This window comes from Vidua macroura, chromosome 26, assembly GCF_024509145.1.
Source record: "Vidua macroura isolate BioBank_ID:100142 chromosome 26, ASM2450914v1, whole genome shotgun sequence".
Lineage (NCBI taxonomy): Eukaryota > Metazoa > Chordata > Aves > Passeriformes > Viduidae > Vidua > Vidua macroura.
The window spans coordinates 3,434,255-3,451,688 of NC_071596.1; the positions used below are offsets into that span (position 1 = coordinate 3,434,255).

At 43.6% G+C, this 17,434-nt stretch overlaps 1 protein-coding gene across 5 annotated transcripts; it reads right to left on the reverse strand.

Annotated features, from left to right (window-relative positions):
- Nucleotides 1-598: 598 nt before the first annotated feature.
- LOC128819484 (scaffold attachment factor B1-like) lies at nt 599-17,427 on the reverse strand. Of its 5 annotated transcripts, XM_053999686.1 has the most exons (22): nt 17,344-17,388; nt 16,733-16,942; nt 15,915-16,002; nt 14,444-14,508; nt 14,074-14,352; nt 12,852-12,914; nt 12,015-12,042; nt 10,564-11,065; nt 10,088-10,134; nt 9,575-9,675; nt 8,503-8,652; nt 8,304-8,404; nt 7,704-7,840; nt 7,085-7,173; nt 6,447-6,583; nt 5,587-5,880; nt 4,949-5,086; nt 4,180-4,219; nt 3,349-3,461; nt 2,486-2,598; nt 2,234-2,300; nt 599-1,012 (listed from the first exon to the last, which is right to left on the reverse strand). In XM_053999686.1, exons 1-22 carry the CDS (start codon nt 17,344-17,346, stop codon nt 892-894), a joined length of 2,886 nt encoding a protein of 961 aa, XP_053855661.1. In that variant the 5' UTR covers nt 17,347-17,388; the 3' UTR covers nt 599-891. The 5 variants fall into 5 exon arrangements, 4 of the variants coding, with proteins under 4 accessions (XP_053855661.1, XP_053855662.1, XP_053855660.1 ...); XM_053999687.1 differs by lacking the exon at nt 16,733-16,942 and having other exon boundaries at nt 17,344-17,427; XM_053999685.1 differs by lacking the exon at nt 17,344-17,388 and having other exon boundaries at nt 16,733-17,159.
- Nucleotides 17,428-17,434: the final 7 nt, after the last annotated feature.

Sequence of the window (17,434 nt, forward strand, 5' to 3'; positions counted from 1 at the left end):
AACCTGTGAGCACGGCCCCAGGGGACACCTGTTCTTGGTCTCTCCTGCCTTCTCCTTCCCCTCAGCATCTCCAGAGTGCCTGGGGGATGTGGGGCACCCTCTGCCCCACCTGTGGCCCCCAGGTGTTTGTGGTGCTGCTGAGGGGGGAGATGATGTGACTTCTGACCCTGGGAGTATTCTCACGTTTGGCTTTTAGGTTTTTATGTTGAAGATGCAAAGCAGTGAGCAGAGCAGGCTATCAGCATCAGAGGGAGGTGACCAAGATGAGCACTGACCCCTAGAATGAACTCAATCCTACTTTTCAGGCCTCCTACCTTCTTCTTCCTCCTCTCTCTCCTTCCCCCTTTCTCCCAGCTTTCCTTCTTCCTCCTCCTTCTACTCTCCACAGAAAACTAAAATGGAAATGTAGAAAGAATATTTAAACTTAATGGCACAAAGGAAATAATTAAAGACAGGCAGGGTCTGGCAGGCCCCTCCACATCCAAAATGTCACAGATCTATCACTTCTCTTCAAGTCTCACAGTGCTAAAAGCGGATTGTCTCTTTAATGATTTTTAAACCTCTCACGAGGTCACCAAAGACTCCAGGAAAAAAAAAATAGTAGCCATAAACCGGTTTTATTATTTTTGAAAAATGGAATGTTTCACTTACAGAAACTTAAAAGCGATGTTTGACCAACACCATGTTCATTACAAACAAACAAACAAACAAAAAAAAAAAAAACCAAACCAAAACCAACAAACCCCAAACCAAGTTGACACAGTATTTGGCTACAGCGCAGCAGCAGTCTGGCATTTTTAGAATCACGAACTCAAGGTGACCCTGGGTTAATAAAACTCACCCCCGCTGTCAGGCGGCAGTTTAAAAACCACGTTTATGTACAGCGAGCCGTCAGTAGCGGCGGCTGAAGCGGGGCTCGCTCGGCCTGCTCGTCCTCTCGGGGCCTGCAAACACAGCTGGGATCCCGCTGCCCGGCAGCGCCTGCGCCGGGCTCCCGGCGAAGCCTCCGCGCCTGCGAACAACGGCACGCGTGGGGCACGCTGGGGCACACTGGGCACACTGGGGCACGCGTGGGGCACACTGGGCACGCGTGGGGCACACTGGGCACGCGTGGGGCACGCGTGGGGCACACTGGGGCACGCGTGGGGCACACTGGGCACGCGTGGGGCACGCGTGGGGCACGCTGGGCACGCGTGGGGCACACTGGGGCACACTGGGCACGCTGGGGCACGCGTGGGGCACACTGGGGCACGCGTGGGGCACACTGGGCACGCGTGGGGCACACTGGGGCACACTGGGCACGCTGGGGCACGCGTGGGGCACACTGGGGCACGCGTGGGGCACACTGGGCACGCGTGGGGCACACTGGGGCACGCTGGGGCACGGCCCCGCGCCCCCCGAGGGTGGCAGCGCTCTCCGGAGCTCTCAGAGAAGCCATCACACCCGAGACAGCCCAGCTACCCCCAGTGGCATAAAGCTAGCAGCGTGGCTAACTGTGCTGTATGGATATTCTCAGTTCAGTCAGAGAGGAAAAGAGAATGATTTCTACCAAAGACTTTTCCTCTGGGAGGAATGTAAACCATCTGTTATCTTGTTTTCTGTTCATATTGTTTATAGAGATGTTCTGCCACACTGACCTAAGTCCAGTGTACCATTCAGGTGAAATGGTTTTTACTCTAAGACCAATGAAATTAGTCTTCACGATGTTCTCTATAAAAGAGAGATGTACTTTGAATAAACAGATCATTCTTTGCCTTCTGAACATGGAGTTCATTCCCATCCTTGCCTCAACAGCAACAGTGTTGGAAACAGAAAAAGGTTTAAGGAAAGGCAAAATAACAAAGGTCTTACAGAGAAAAACCAAGCCAGGGGCAAGAGGTTCTTGCTCCTGCTAAAACACACCTCAAAAGTGATTATTTCCTTTGTTCTCTCCCTTTTCTAGTGAATTTCCTAGGTGGGACCTCTTGGCCTCTGCCTTCAGCCCCAGGTCTGAGGTGAAGTCCAACAGGTTCTATGAGGTGTCTTTGTACCAAATTGGGAGAGAAATTTCTGGGCTTTTTGCCTTTTTAAGCAGACAAAGAATAATTTGGTCCCTCCATCAACAGGGGGCACATTCCTACACTCTGAAAGGTGTTTCTTTAATTTGTTGGGTTTTTTTTCCCCTTGCCAATCCAGGCTTATACAGATCAAAGTATTATAGAAGCATTATAAGCATTCTGACAGAGGTTCTTACCCTGATGTCCCTCCTCGAGTCATCCCATGGCCTGGTCCTGACTGACCAGGCATGCTTCTATCGCCACCTAATTCAAAAAGAGGAAATAAAAGGAAAAAAAAAAAATACAGGTTTTTGTGTTTCCCTAATAAATATATCACCTTGTTCCCAGAATTTCATTTGATTTTTCAGTAGTTTAACTACCACTAGAAGGTTCAGCAGCAGTAATTCACAGAAAAGAACCACAATCACACTGGTAAGCAGCAAGTGTACCTTGCCATCTCTCATGATCCCGTCCCATCACTCCTCCATCCACATTTCCCTGCCATGTACGATCTTGATGCCCCTCTAACTTTCGACCATGATCTCCCCAGTCACGTCCATCTCTTAAAAAAATAAAAGAACATCTTCTAGGTATGTCCCCTACCCACTGAGCAGCACAGGGTAAAGCCAAACACCATACCCCATGCCAAAGTGTGTTAAATGGTTAATCAAGCTAAAGCTGCAGCCACCCAATCACTGCAATCAGAACTGGTCAAAGAGAAATAATGACACACACTTGCTGAACAGCACCCTTCACACAACAAAACTTGTCTTTTTTGATCCAGAGACATCATGGATATTGCAATAGACTGAAAATACTTGGGCATGGATCAATTCATTGGCTGCCACTCCTCTGTCTGAAAACTATGCAGCTGGAATATGCCCAGCTGGATTAACTGGTTTAAAGAGAAACCACTACAATTCCAGGTGAGTCCAAGTTCTCTACCCCACCACTGCAGAGACTTCTCACTCAATTTCCTTTAAAACCTGACCAGTGGCCAGGAATGAGACTTGTGTAGGCCTTACTGGGGCATCTGTAGAAACGACTGAATCTCATCTGTAGAAATGAAAGTTATTTACAGGAGAAGCACAGTCAGGAGCTGAGCTAACTGAGCAGCTCTTTACTCACTACAGAGCTTCACTCTCCCGAGGCACGTGGGAGCTACACGTGGCAATTCCCTGCTCCTGCAGATGCTCAAAGATCTGGAGAGAGGATTCACACTTGTCAAGCTGCTTCTGCTGTCACCCTTCAAAGGTTCACTGAGGGAATGTTAAGAGCCCCCAGTCACTTCCCTGATCTGCCAGGCACTAACCGGGTCTGTGGGGGGATCCCTCTTCCCTCACTCATCCTCCTGTCGGAGCCGTAGCCACCCCAGCTGTCCCGGGAGTGCCGCTCAGGCCCCCCGTGCCGCTCGTCTGGGTAGTGCTGAAAGGCAAACAGGACACGGTCATGCTAAACAACAACACAACTTTTCTTCCAGGATTGCAAAAATTTGGCTTTTTGGATGTTGTTTTCTATGGGCTGTCAGAAAAAACTAGCTGTCTCATTTTTGACAGGTTCTGTTGTTGGGCATGGTTCACTCCAGGTTTTTATTTTGTGCTGTTTGCTGGTGGGAGAGGTCTTTTTTCTTTGGTAAGGTTTTTTAAGGTTTAGATTCTTGGCTTCAGATTTTAAATTCTAACACAGAATATCTGCCTACTTCCTATCTCTCTTCAGAAATGAAAGGTTTTGAATCCCATTGTGGTATTGATTTTCACACCTGTCCTTTTACAGCCTTGTTTCATTATGACACTAGTTGTTTCATTTAGATAAATGTGAGAGAAGGCATCCTTTGCCAGCTAAGTAAGTACAGCAGCTCTCTCTTAACACCTAAGATGGTCAATCAAAAAGCTTTTACTGCCACAAACCAGCCTGAAAGAATGCTCCCATCATTCAGATGTTTCCTGTTGCCTGTATCTGAGGCTACCACCCCAGCAAGCAGGTAACCTAATAATTTACTTTCTGCTCATTAGCACACAAAATTAGCTGTTTAGGTATCTCAGCTGAAATGACTGTGTTTGTGCTTTGGCCTACTGTGTCCTTTCTGCTTTGGGGTCAGTTTGTTTTGGTTTCTAACTGAAGCAGTAATTTGCTTGTAACACACCTGCCCATCTCGATCTGGAATTCCCCTTGTACAGTCTCTCCTGAAACAAAAAACAAAAGTTTCAGTTGAATCAACACAGTAATTATAATTCCAGTGTCTGCATGAAATAACACATGAAAAGTTAATATTCATTAGGCTGTAAATCTGGATGCTACTGTTAAGTGGCAAGATAACTCAAAAGAGTTCTTGTTTCACAGTGTAAAAAGAGATCAAAGTAACACCTATCAGTGTAATATGGGTAAAAAAGGCACCACTGAGGATGGCCAGGTACTCAGTGATACCAAGGGAGAATACTGAGTGAACCTACCAGTGTCACAAATGAGTTACAAGCAAAAACAAAAGGTACAGTTTTCACCAGAGATCCTTTGAGAGCAAAGAGAAGCCTCAATGGCACCACACAGAAAATATTTTTCCTTTCTATGGCGCCAAAAACCTGCATTAGCCAGGCTGCAAAGATGAAAATAGGGAAAGTTTTAAAGCAAAAGGAAATGGCTAAATCTTAGGGATTCATAAAGCAGACTTCCATACACCTTGAGAGGAACTGTTGTATCTCCATCACGGCAGACTGCATTAGGACTTGGCTTATAATCTTTATGCAGCCTCCTTCTATGACCCTAACCCACAGAAACAAAGGATTGCAAGCACGTGTGAAATCAGACATGAGAAATACACAAGAATGATTTCTTTTACTCTGCTGACACCGTTCAAGCCACAAGAAGATAACAAATTTCCCTGAAGGCATAGGAAGAAGAGCCAGTGCCTTGCCCACCTGTCCAAGCAGTGATCCTGGTAGCGGCCGCGGTCCCTGTGGTCGAAGTCGTGGAAGCGATCCTGGCGGCCGAAGTCCGAGTGGTACCGGTCCTCCAGCGCCAGCCGCTTGGCCTCGGGCCAGTACGGGTCATCCCGCCTGCACACGGGCTCACATCAGCAGCAGTCCCAGAACCATCGCCCCTTTCCTGCTCCCTCAAACCTCATTCAACCCAATGAATAAAAATCTGTGTGTGTTAAGCAGGATTTGTATTTCGGTTTCAGAGAAAATTTGGTTTACCAAAACCAGCTTAATTTCAACACGTGGTGATGTGAGAAAAGAATGAGTATCTTTCCCCTCTACCATTCAAAACTGATACACACAACTTTACTACTCTATTAACTCTATTATCACTACTCTACTACCCAGAGTTGTTACTACTCTTGGTCATCCCTCATTGGGAAAGAGGAGCAGACCAGAACACAGTGCTTACAAGCACGGTATTTGCTCTTCTTCAAATTGCAAAGTTAAAAGCAGCACCTAAAGAGTCTTTCAGCTGCGAGCTCCCATGACTGCCTTACCCAGAGTGCTCCCCATTTCCACGAGCTCCCAAAGGGGACATGACTGAGGAGTTTGGAGCCCCGTGCCCTGCTCCTCACCTGCTGTCAGGATCGTAAGGCCTCCTCATGGCAGATCTCCGCTCCTGCTCATAGCGCAGCTGCTCCTGCTGGCGCCGCAGCTCTTCCCTCTCCCTCTGGATTCGCTCCTGTTCCCGTCTCCTTTCCTGCTCTATGTGCATCCTTTCCCTCTCCAGCCTCTCCCTCTCCAGGCGCTCTCTGTCCAGGCGCTGCCGTTGGAATTCAAGCCGTTCCCGCTCCCTCTGGAGCCTCTGTCTCTCATCCCGCTCGTGAATGGCTGCGAGGCGCTGCTCCCGGTCTCGCCTCTCTCTCTCTCTAATTTAAAAGAGATACTTGATTTTTAATTGAGACTCTTCAGTCCAAGCTTTACTGCTTCTTTGTTTTGGGTGGGGTTTCAATTTTTATAAAAGAAGTTTCTATGCTCTCCCTGTTCTTCCCAATTAAGTAACAGCTTAAGAGAAAATAAAAAATTCTATACAAACGACAGAAGCAAAGGTGAGAATTCTGCCTAAGTAACACAGCATCCACTCTTAAGTCAGTCTGAAAAAGCTTTCAGAGAGCACAGCAAGTCCTAAGACAGAAATCTGACATACAAAAAGTATTTACAAGCCTCTGGGGAAAAATCAAGGAAATTCAAATCCAGTCAAGTGGAATACAAAGCCTGAAAGCACCTATGGAAGTCTCATGAGAACATTGATTTCAGCAGTAAAAGCCTCCATCACTTGGCATTAATGTCTGTTCTAGCAGTAATTAGTACAAAATCAGTCTGAAATATCACAGTTAGAGGGTCAGCACAGCACTGTTTTGCAGCCTATCCAAAACACAAAACAAGAAAGGGAGCAAAAAATGCCATTTAAAGTTTAGAGGGAGAGGGAACTCACCGGCGCCTCTCCGTTTCCCTGATTTCTCTCTCCCTCTGCCTCTGCCGTTCCCGCTCCCGCTGCTCCTTGATTTTATCAAATGATAAAATATCCTGCTTTTCCTTGCTCTCCGATTTGCGGTCCTGGCTTTTGGTGCTCTGAGAAGAATCAGAACAATGCATGAGCTGAACGCAGTGCAGTTCCAGCTACACCTCCTAGGCAAATACTACACAATGTCTACCTGAACAAAACAGGCTACCATGCCTTTCCCAGAGGTAAACAACAGTGGAATTCCAGGGAAAAGCACCCCCAATTTGACCAGAACTTCTAAATATTACAATTAAATACTACAGTAACACAACCTGACTTGTAAGCACTGTTCTGGTCTGCTCCTCAATAACATTCCAAGCTCAGGGAAACGCATAATTCTAAAACCATTTTCATATTGCAACTCGACTTCTTCCACTAGGTCAGGAGTAAAAAAGTATAAAAAAGGTGAAACAGAAGCATTTCCCCTCTGCCACATCATTAACACTCTGATGCTTTCCAGAAAGTGCTATATGTACCAATATGCAAGGATAAAACCCCTTCATCTCTGAGCACATAAATGTATTTGACAACTATTTTTACACAAAAGCTTCTCTGGAAGTTGGCCTTACCCTCTCTTTTGATGCAGAGGTTTTCACACTAATAACTGGCTCTCCTTTAGATTTATCCATTACCACTGTCCTTTCTGTTCCTCGACTTGCTAGAAAAACAAAACAGAGCCAAAAATAAATGGTACAAAAGGCACTCAACAATTCTTGCAAGATTCAAAACTGTGAAGATACTAAATACTGTAAAGTTATTTTAATTATGTTTTTAATAGCTTATGGGACTTATTCATGATTTAAATTGCTTGCCAAGATTTGGCCAACTTGAGGATGGGAGCAGTAAATTTATCACAAAATTACAGCAGTATTTTCTGGCAGGGATGACAGCTAAAAGAATACAAATTTAATTTAATTCTTCTGTCCACAAAATACATCCTTTGCCACAGTTAAAAAAAAAAAAAAGCCCAAAAAAGAACACAGAACTACACAGTGTCAGGTCTAAACCTAGTGACAGTTCCATAAATATGATGGAAATTGTGTTTTAAGTTATTAGAAACTGAAGTAAAAATTTTCAATGTATTTTCTGATGTTTTTACTAAGTAAGCTTCTTTTTACTGAATTATCAATCACATCCAATAATGTACAAGCATCCTTGAAAACATTTCTGAAGGACAGCCAGCATCACCTGATTTGCTTGCCCTGGATCTATCAGAAGATCCAGTCTTTTGTTCATCCTTTTCTTTTCCTTCTTTTTCATCTTTCTCGGATTTCTTAGCATCATCTTTTTTGTCAATCTTCTCCTCCTTCTTAATACCAACAGACCTACAAAAAGCAGGAAAGCAAAATGCCTCTTTCAAAGGAACAAACCACTTCAAAAACCAATGTTGGAAGTATCACTCACTAACCACACAGTCAGTCTACCAGAAAGACAGACTAAATCCTAGAAATATTTGTCAGTTAAAAGAAGAGTTCAAGACAGAGCCAGATCAGAGGTGAAAAAGCTGGTAAAAATAATGGTTTACCTAGAAATAATTTGATTTAGTATCTCCCAATATAGCTAACAAGTTTTTATACTAACACTAAAGAGCTTCTTATTTCTGAACAGAAAGCCAGTTAAGATGCCCTTACCACTGTAAAACATCAACTTTCCAAGCATTATTCCTACTTCAAATGCAGGATGAAACATTAAATCAAGATTTATTACAGTTACTGTTCAACTTGGTCACCTGGCTGTACTTGAAATGAGCGGTCTTTAAGTATCATAAAATACAAAACAAGACTTTACTTCTCAGATTTGGATTCTGCAGAATGGTGCCTGTCTTTTTCCTTCCTTGTTTCACCTTCCTTTTTGTCAGAAGGCTTTTTTCCTGCTGGTTCATTTTTTGCCTAGAAATTCAGCCAGAAATAATTACATAGTCAGAGACAGAGATTAAAATTGCATGCTTTTATTTTCATTACGCTGCCATGAAACAGCTGCCACTTACCTTTTCCACAGAAATCATTTTACCATGCAGCTCTGTTCTGTGGAGGTGATTAATACACTTGGTGGCCTCCTCAGATGTTGACATTGTCACAAAGCCATAGCAGCGAGCACCAGGACTGCGAGCATTTGTCACCACTTTTGCACCAACCACCTTGGGGAAAAAACAAAATATTCTGTGTTTGCAGGTCTGTCACTAAATAAATTCTAAATTAATGACCATTTCTTAGAATAGTTTGGATGGGAAAGGACTTTTAAAAGCCATTTAGTTCAATCAATCCTCTGTCACAGGCAGGGAGATCTTCAATAATGCAGCTCAGAAAATTCATCCTCAAGTTGCTGAGCAGGTCAGGAGCTTAAGGCAGATATACACAGAGAAGGGAGAGTGGGATTGTAAAAACCAAAATAAAATAGAATAAACAAAACTACTACCCCTTTGTATTTCCTTACAGCACAGCTGTACCTACAGATGACAGTCTGTGACAGGCACTGGCACTTAGTGACATAAACATTTAATATTACATTCAGAAAAGTATTTGGCAGAAGGGAAGATTGTCACACAGAGTTCCCTTCCACAACTTCTGCTCTTGTATCCTAGCAGGCATTGCAAAACAAGTGGGAGCCTGCCCTCAAAGACTGGATTTCTCCAGAGAATACTCCTTCAAATGGAATAGTTTAAAACAGCATTAACTACAGCTGGATATTCAAGACATAATTAGACTACTACATGATGATTTGTGTTTGTAGGTCTGTTACAAAACAAATTCTAAATTAATGATCATTTCTCAGAACAGTTTGGATTGGAAAGGACACAGATCTACCAGTCTCTCCTGTCAAGAACTGCCTCATTCTCACAGGTACCTGCACAGATATTCTCTACAAATTCCATCTCTGCTCCCACCCCTCCATTCAAGCTTCTTTATTGAACTGTCCTCCTTTCAGATACAGAGTTTCCAAAGAATATAAAGTTAAGAACTCAGCCTGCCCAGTTATTATGAGGGAAAATAAGAGCAATATTTAAGGTCAACCTTTTAAACTGACAGAATGGTTTGTTAGTTTACACATCCTCTACGTACCTTTCCATACTTGCTGAAAAGGTTCTTCAAATCTGTAGCTCTAGTGGAAGAGGAAAGTCCACTAACCCACAAATTTCTGCCAGAACCACTCCCCACACGACCTGGGGAACAAAAAACATAAAAGATCATATGAAACACAAATGCAGCAGTGCAAAATTAAGAGTCCTAACCCCCTCACATTTTTCCGTCATAAAACTCTCCATAGGTAATGTGCATTTGAACAGCCTTAAAGAGTTTGTAGCTACAGATTTTCTTCCTGTACTTCAATCACTTTCAGGAGACTTACAAAGTATCAAATGTTAATTCATAAAAAAAAAAACTAACTTAAAAAAAAAAAAAACAATTCTGTTTCTTAATAATGCTACAGAAGTTACAAGGAACTGATATTTTAAAGTTACATTTTGAAAGGATGTGTTACAACTGCATGGAGGGTTCACTGAATTAACAGTCTTCCTTTTTACTCCACGTCCATTGTACATAAAAACCCACCAAAAACCCCAAATGTGCACCTACCTTTCTCATCTTTTGTGACTGCCTTTGTATCTTTGTCTTCAACAGGGCTAAAGACAAAACACCATATTATTCAAAAGATCATATGCAAAAAGACCATTAATGCTAGACAGCACAACTAAAATTGGATACCTACCAGTAAATTAGTTCCAAAATAAACACTATTATTGGCAATTTTCTAGAAGAGTGACAGGAAATAGGGATTTGTACCCCTAAACAGACAATTCTGTTTTGCAGAAGACAGAAATAAGAATAATTTGGGGAAAACAACCTTTGAAGGTTGAGGAAGGAAAGAAATCAAACCCACTGTTCTTAAGAAAAAAAAGATATATCTACACATGGAGAAATAAAAGAGACCTTTAGGAATAGGCTACAATTTCATCAGTCTCGGAGGCCAATTGAAGGAAACAGCTTATTCGCATCACTTAAGGACCAATGATAAAAGATAGCATCTGGTCTAGAACGGAGAAAAAACAAACCTCTTTTTCTGATCACCGCCCTCACTGGCTGAGGACTCTTTAGTGGCAGGGGAAGATTCCTCAGAATTAGCTTTGTCTTCTGCTCTCTTGCCATCTTCTTTGCTATCTCTGGCTTCGGCACCTGCGCCTTTCTCCGCTGGCTCCCCACTAGAGGCTTCCAGGCCTTGGGAGCGTTTGCTACTCTGATCGCTTAGGGTCTCTACCACTACACCTTCAGAGTCCGGGGCCTCTTCCTCGGGGCTCTGTTCACTTGTCTCCCCTTTTGCTACCACTAAACGCTTTGCTTCCTTCCTTGCCAAAGCTTGGGCCGATTTGCTGTCCAAAGCTAAAGCATCTTCCTCCAGCTGAGCGGCAGCGAGAGCGTCCTCTTCCTCAGCCAGCCTCTTGCCTGGCCCCGCGTTACTGGCTTCCTGCGCACGCGGCCGCTCCGCTTCGGGAGGTTCTTCGTTAAGTAGCTCAGATTTACAAGTTTCCCCCAAAATGTCGAGTATTTTCTCATTTTCTACGGATTTAACAGGAATAGAATGGCACAAGATTTAATCACCAGGGAAATACAGCAATCACAAATGTGGAACTGGCATGGCTGCCACACTAACACCAAGAGAACTGCTAAGCTACACAGAGATTGGAAAACCCTAGTGTACACAGTGTTACAGCTACCACGCTAACTGCTCTCTCACACCCTGACAAATCAGCCCTAGCACCTCAACAGCCAAGAAAAATGCCCCCACAGATTTAACAAAAAACTTCGGGCTCAGCCTTCATATTCTTCAGCAAATCGTTCAGCTCTGTTTCTTCTCTAGTTAGCTTCCAGAGTCCGAGATGCTTAACTGAACGTATCAAGGCACTGAGAGTTCAATTTTCCAAATTTCTGTGAAGTTCTTTTAGCAGAGACAGTCCAACATGAGAACTGGGCATCTTCTGATGGTTCTGAGTGTGTTTGCAGTCCAGAAAGCGAGTAGGATCTGTAGCAAATTCCTGCGATGGCAACGTGTTCCTTCTTCTGAAGTCCAGTCACTCCTTAATTTCTGTTCTGCACCAGAGCTTTGCACTGCCTACACTCCTGTATTTATATTTATTCACAGAACCACTGTACAGTGTGATATCACAAGATCTGTTTTCAGAACCTTTACATCTTTAAGGCTCGTTCCTTAACCTCACTCTGCAGTAACAGTTCTAGGGAACCATTTCACGGCATTAAACAAGTTTTCCAAGGGTGGTTATTCACAGATCTGGTGATATGACTGGGTTTCCAATCTCTATGACCCTGCATGACCTGGATTTTCCACCATAATAATGTATACTACAGTAATGCATTAAAAAAAAGAACCAAAAAAACCAAACAGGGACGCAAAAAGCCTAAATGAAGAATGAAACTGTTTAAATGCCCAGGATTTTTTTTCATTAAAAAAAAAAAGAAATCAAAGTAACCAAACAAAAACAAACAGTACCTGGCTCCAAAGGTAACTCTTCAAGTTCCTGTAGTGAAAAAGATTTTAAAAAGGAGAAATATCACTATTTCATAAGCAAGATGCTATTCTGAATGACATTTCTTATCCACCCATCACAGGAGAGTATTTAGTGAAAGCATTACTATAATTTAGCCTATTTCAACTTTGAAAACATTGACATTCTAATAAATTTCTCAGAAAAAAAAATAAGATGAGCTTTTAACATCCTCAAAGTTTTATGAAGTCTGAAAACTTTAAAACCTCTCAAATTCAGCCACCTGTTGAACACATGGTACACATTCACATGGACAAATAAATCAATAAACGTAAGTAGCACAGAGGAAAGCTTATCTTCATGTTACCTTTCCCTACCCTGTGTTTTTTGAAGTCTCCTTTCTGAAAACAGGGTCAATAGAAACACCAGCTTCACCTGGAGCTGGTGTTCTTAACCTACCAGGAGTGATCTGGAAACAAGGCCAGCATTTCAGGAATAGACAGTTCCAGCTTTCTTCTCACCCTGAGATATGTACATTTTTAATGGAAATTAAACACAATGTAAGGCACTGAGCTGGTATTTACATGAGATAAAAGGAATCCAATCTACCACCAAACTCAGTATGACACATACATCATATATCATATGTATGTATGTACATACATATATATGATCTGATAAAGAAATAAATCTTTGGCTCTCTGAATAAATCAAAAGGCATTAGCTCCCATTCTTTGCAGAGGAAGAATGCACCCACTATACACACACTGTTTCAACATACAGTATTAAATAGTCTATTTTATGCTTTTTTTGTTTGTAAAGGAAAACTGGCTACCATTTACCTTTATTACGGTTAAATCTGATGAAGAAGCATCTAAACTGTTCCCAACATCTTCAAACTCTACCTTTAAAAAACAAATAGGAGACATCTTGTTATCTATAAAGGAATATTGTGAGTAAAACTTGAATGAGAAACTGAAGATTTGTATTTGCACTGACAGCTGTTACCCAGCAAACACATCCAGCATCCAAAGCAACCAGTAATGGTAAAAACTGAGTGATAACCCCCAGGACTCTTCCTGATCCCCACTGACTGAATAAAATCTCTCATCTCTTAACTATAATGGTCAGCTCACAAAAATCTTTTAAGTATGGGGATTTCACCAGCAAAATTGCTCTGATTTGTATGTCTGTCATTTACAGCAACAAACCTGAGCCAAAAAAATCTATAGGCCTTGATAATGATTTCTTTCACTTCTGAAAGCAGATCATGGGAGCTGACCTGGCCTCAAGACATTTACTCACTCAAAAAACCCCACTCTTTTCTGACTACTTCCATTTGATTTGTGTAGGACAAGGATATGCCTGGGGATAGGGGGCCAAGCTTATTTCTCCAACTTTTGAAAAGAACCACAGAACTTTAGAACCTCATAGTCAATGTGGACACACAACAAAGAGCAATACTCCCCCATTAGATGGGGCAGAAATAACTTGTTTCAAATGCTTTGTTGTACATTTCAGGAGATAAAGCACTTGATTTTGGGGGAAGGGATTATCCTCTAGCCCAGCGTGAATAGCCAGATGAACACAGCAAGCCAACATAAAAATACTTTCAGCAACTGAATAACTGCAAGACCCAACCTCAGCAGAAAAATAACCTTGAATATAATTCCCTGAATGGTGCTGTTCAGTTGAGAAGAAAGTAAGCTACACTATTTGTATGCCTCACATGTTCTCTAAAATAAAAATATGAAAATAGGAATAATATATATATATATTATATATAATTAATAAGGTGAAGCAGAGTTCAAAACATGATTAAAAACAAATGCTCTGTAAATGGCTATTAAATAGTACAATCACATGTGTACCAACAACAGGTAAGTATTTTAAAAATTAAGACAAATATTTGCACAAATATGTAAAAAGAAAAGCAACAACCACAAGAACCAGTACAGTTCCAGATCTTCCCAAGTACTCTTTAGCCACCATTTTGCTATTTAATCCAGAAATAAATAAATTCTAAAAAGAAAACCTGATTCCACACACATAAGAGATGCATACCATCACTATTGGTATTTCTCTTGATTCTTCTTTAATTTCTGAAAATTGTGGGGATGCCTCCAAGTTACCTACAGCATACTCTGTAGGCTGATCTGGAAGTTCTTTCACTTCTGCATCAGCATTTTCTTTACTATCAGACAGCGAGTCAAGAATATTATGGGCACTGTAATCATCTCCACAATCTACTGCATTGCCATTATCTATTTCAGCTTCATCTAACACACTAATATCCATCATGTCAATATCCTGCAAGTTATCCAAACTTGCTTCAAGATCATCCTGTGAAAAGAAAAAAAGCACATGTCACAGTCAGGGTGACTTGAGAGCCATCTGCCACCACCTGAGTCCCCTCCAAACCCAGCCCCTGTACCTGTCCATCTCCAGAATCCTCCTCCAGGCCGTTGTCTTCCACTCCCTCTTCGTCTGCTCTACGTCCTAACAACAACATCATCATTAGAATGAGAGCAGTAATTACAATTAGACCCCTCAAGCTTCACTTTTTCACCAGAGTTGGTGCTCCCTTCAGTTTTTTCCCTGTTTGTGACCACCCCAGTAAGTGACAAATACACCACAGTCCAACACCTGGCAGGAGCTCAAGCTCTGTGACCTCCCCAGAACATTTGGCTCAGCTCAGATTGCAGCAATTTATTACCTCAACCTTTCATTTCTTTACAGACATTTATGAGGACAGAAAAACCAACCAAACACAACACAAAATAATGCACAAAATACTGAAAAAAACCCTACTTTACCCGTGAGCTTCACTGCAGTGCTCTGCCCACCAGCTGCATGTGAATTATCCCAATTAATGGAATTACTGAAATTACTGAAAAACTACACCAGCTTCAGCAACTCCTCAAACTCAGAGCTAAGCAGCTGTTTGACCTTTTATGAATTTTATTTTCCTCAAAAACTACAAGCACATTACAACTGAAAAGTGAGAGGGGTTTTAAAGCCAAGAGGAACATTTCATTTATTTCCACCCTGACACTAAAAGTGCTGTAAAAGACATCAGGTGTTTTTCTAAGACTTGAAAAAGAATATGAGTTAAAAGATCTCTCTCACCTAGAATTGTGACATTTGCCCTCTATGTGGTCAAGATTTCACATTTTAGCCTGCAAGCAATTGCATCATCACTCCAAATCAGATGTCATGAGAAAAATCAAAGAAATTAGCTGGCAAAACAGTTTACACAAAATTTGTGCAAACCAAATCTAGTAATGAAAATACTCTAGCTAAACGAGTTCTTTTGCTCAGCTCCAATGCAAAGTTTTAAACACTAACTGCTTACAAAATAAGATCAAATTGTGCTAACTAATTTTAGAAAACCAGTAAATAATTTTTCTGAAAATAAGGATTATGTAAGACTGTCTTACCTCTACAAAAACCAAGCATAAGGTATTGAAAACATAACTGACTTCAGAAATGGATTAAAAACTTGTCTTCTGAGAAGAAAATTACAAGTGCTATTAGCTATGAAGCATAACACTAGAGAGCTTATTTTGCATTTGCTAGAAACTCTACATTTCTACATTAAAAAAGTATTTAAAACACTGACACTGCTTCAGTGTAACTTGGTAATTCTTAATATAAATTTCAGGGAATTCTGAGAATAAACCAACAGATCCTTCAACATTTCTTGCCTTGTTAAATCACATTAAATTCTCTGATTCAATGACTGCTAAGTTTAATATTTTCTCATCCATCCCTAGAAACTTGATAACAAATGTGGGGTAGAGTACCAGTAACACAAAAAATATTATGAAGGTTCCATTTCATGGGTACATTTGCTTGAAAACTCAAGGATGATAAGGTGGAAATTCTCTCTAACTGCCCTGTACCTTTGCTGCTCCTTTTTGGAGTTTTCTTCATGATATTTTCTGAAACCACTGGAATTTCATCAGGATTCCCTCCTTCCTCCTCAATAGCCTAATAGGGGCAAAAGAGAAAGACAGATATAAAAACAGACATAAAAAATTTCATCTGTACACTTTTGTTGAGTTTAAGAGCTCGATACCAGAGGCTGAAAAATTCCAAACCATGAATCAGCAACTTGGATACACAAACGAAAAACCACCAGAGCAAAGCAACAAGGAGGCAGAGGCTGTAACGTGTTGGTGTAAGGTTTCAGGAAGACTGTCAGCAAAAAAAGCCAATCCTACAGCATTTAGGACTGTGCACAGACACACGGGTTGTTGTGACAGAGTAAAATCCTCGGCTCTGGGACACAGCAAGCAGATCAGAGAAGGAATTCCTCATGGTATTACCACACGAAACGTTGTGATGAGGATACAGCGAACGGGCTGCCAGCTAAATCACCAGAAAAACATCAGTACGTAGCAAAAATCCCGACAGACAGCGCACAGAACCGTAAACCCAGCGACTCAGAGAACAGCAGAACTCTGGGGTGCACGAAGCTGGAAACACTCGGGCCGACGGAGAGCTGGGACCGGAGCGGGACTCGGTGACACTCCGTGCCAGCAGCGGTCACAGGGCGAGCCGGGGCCGGCCCGGCCCCGCCGGGCACCGAACGCTCGCAGCGATCCCGGCGGGCCCCGGCGCAGCAAAGGCTCTTTGGCGCCATTTTCCTCCGCCGGGCCGGGGTCGCAGCCGCTACACGCACCCCTGAGGCGGCCCCAGCGCGCCCGCCCGCCCTCACCTTCCTCAGCCGCTCCATGAGGACGCTCTTGTTGCCGCCGCTGTCCAAGTTGCGCTGCCTGAGCTCGGCCCGCAGGTCTATCACGCGCAGCTCGCTCAGCGGCCGCCGCCGGCTTTCCGACTCCGAACCGGGGACGCCAGGCCCAGCCAGGGACGCAGACTCCGCCAGCCCGGCCGGTGAGTGACTCTCCGCCATGGGCCGTGGTTTGGACTGGCTCGCGCGGGGCAAGGCGGGTGAAAGTGAGGCGGGAGCGAGGCGGGGGAGCCGCAGCCGCCGCCGCAGCACAAAATGGAGGAGACCCGGGGCGCGGGGGAGAGCGAGGGGGCGGGAAAGGGAGGGAGGCGCAGCGCGCATGCGCGCCGGGGGCCCGGACAGGCCGCGCGCGCCGCGGCGCCGCCAACTCCGGAGCGGCGGTGACGTCACGCGGGCGGCCGGCCCCCGGTCCCCCTCCCGCGCATGCGTGAGAGCTCGCGAGCCGTCCTTGGACGCGGGCGACGCCGTTTGCGCCTGCGCGGGGAGATTCTCCCGTCAGGCCCCGCCCGCTCAGTCCCGCCCGCGCATGCGCACAGCGCGCTTTGTTCCCCCTCCCCTCGGCGCGTCTCGCTCCCCACCATTTTGTGCCGTGATCGCCAGGTTCGCTGCTGGGTTGTGCCGTGTTCTCCTGCGCGTTCGGGCTCGAGGCCAAATATCGAAGGGGCCTTG

Excerpts from the sequence above, each read along its gene's own strand:
- LOC128819484 (XM_053999685.1), bottom strand. The coding sequence starts at position 17,086 with ATGCGCGCTGCGCCTCCCTCCCTTTCCCGCCCCCTCGCTCTCCCCCGC. Across the intron at positions 14,509-15,914 it reads TCCAAAAAGGAGCAGCAAAG|GACGTAGAGCAGACGAAGAG; the intron begins GTACAGGGCAGT and ends TGTTGTTGTTAG. Across the intron at positions 9,676-10,087 it reads AGTCACAAAAGATGAGAAAG|GTCGTGTGGGGAGTGGTTCT; the intron begins GTAGGTGCACAT and ends TTTGTTCCCCAG.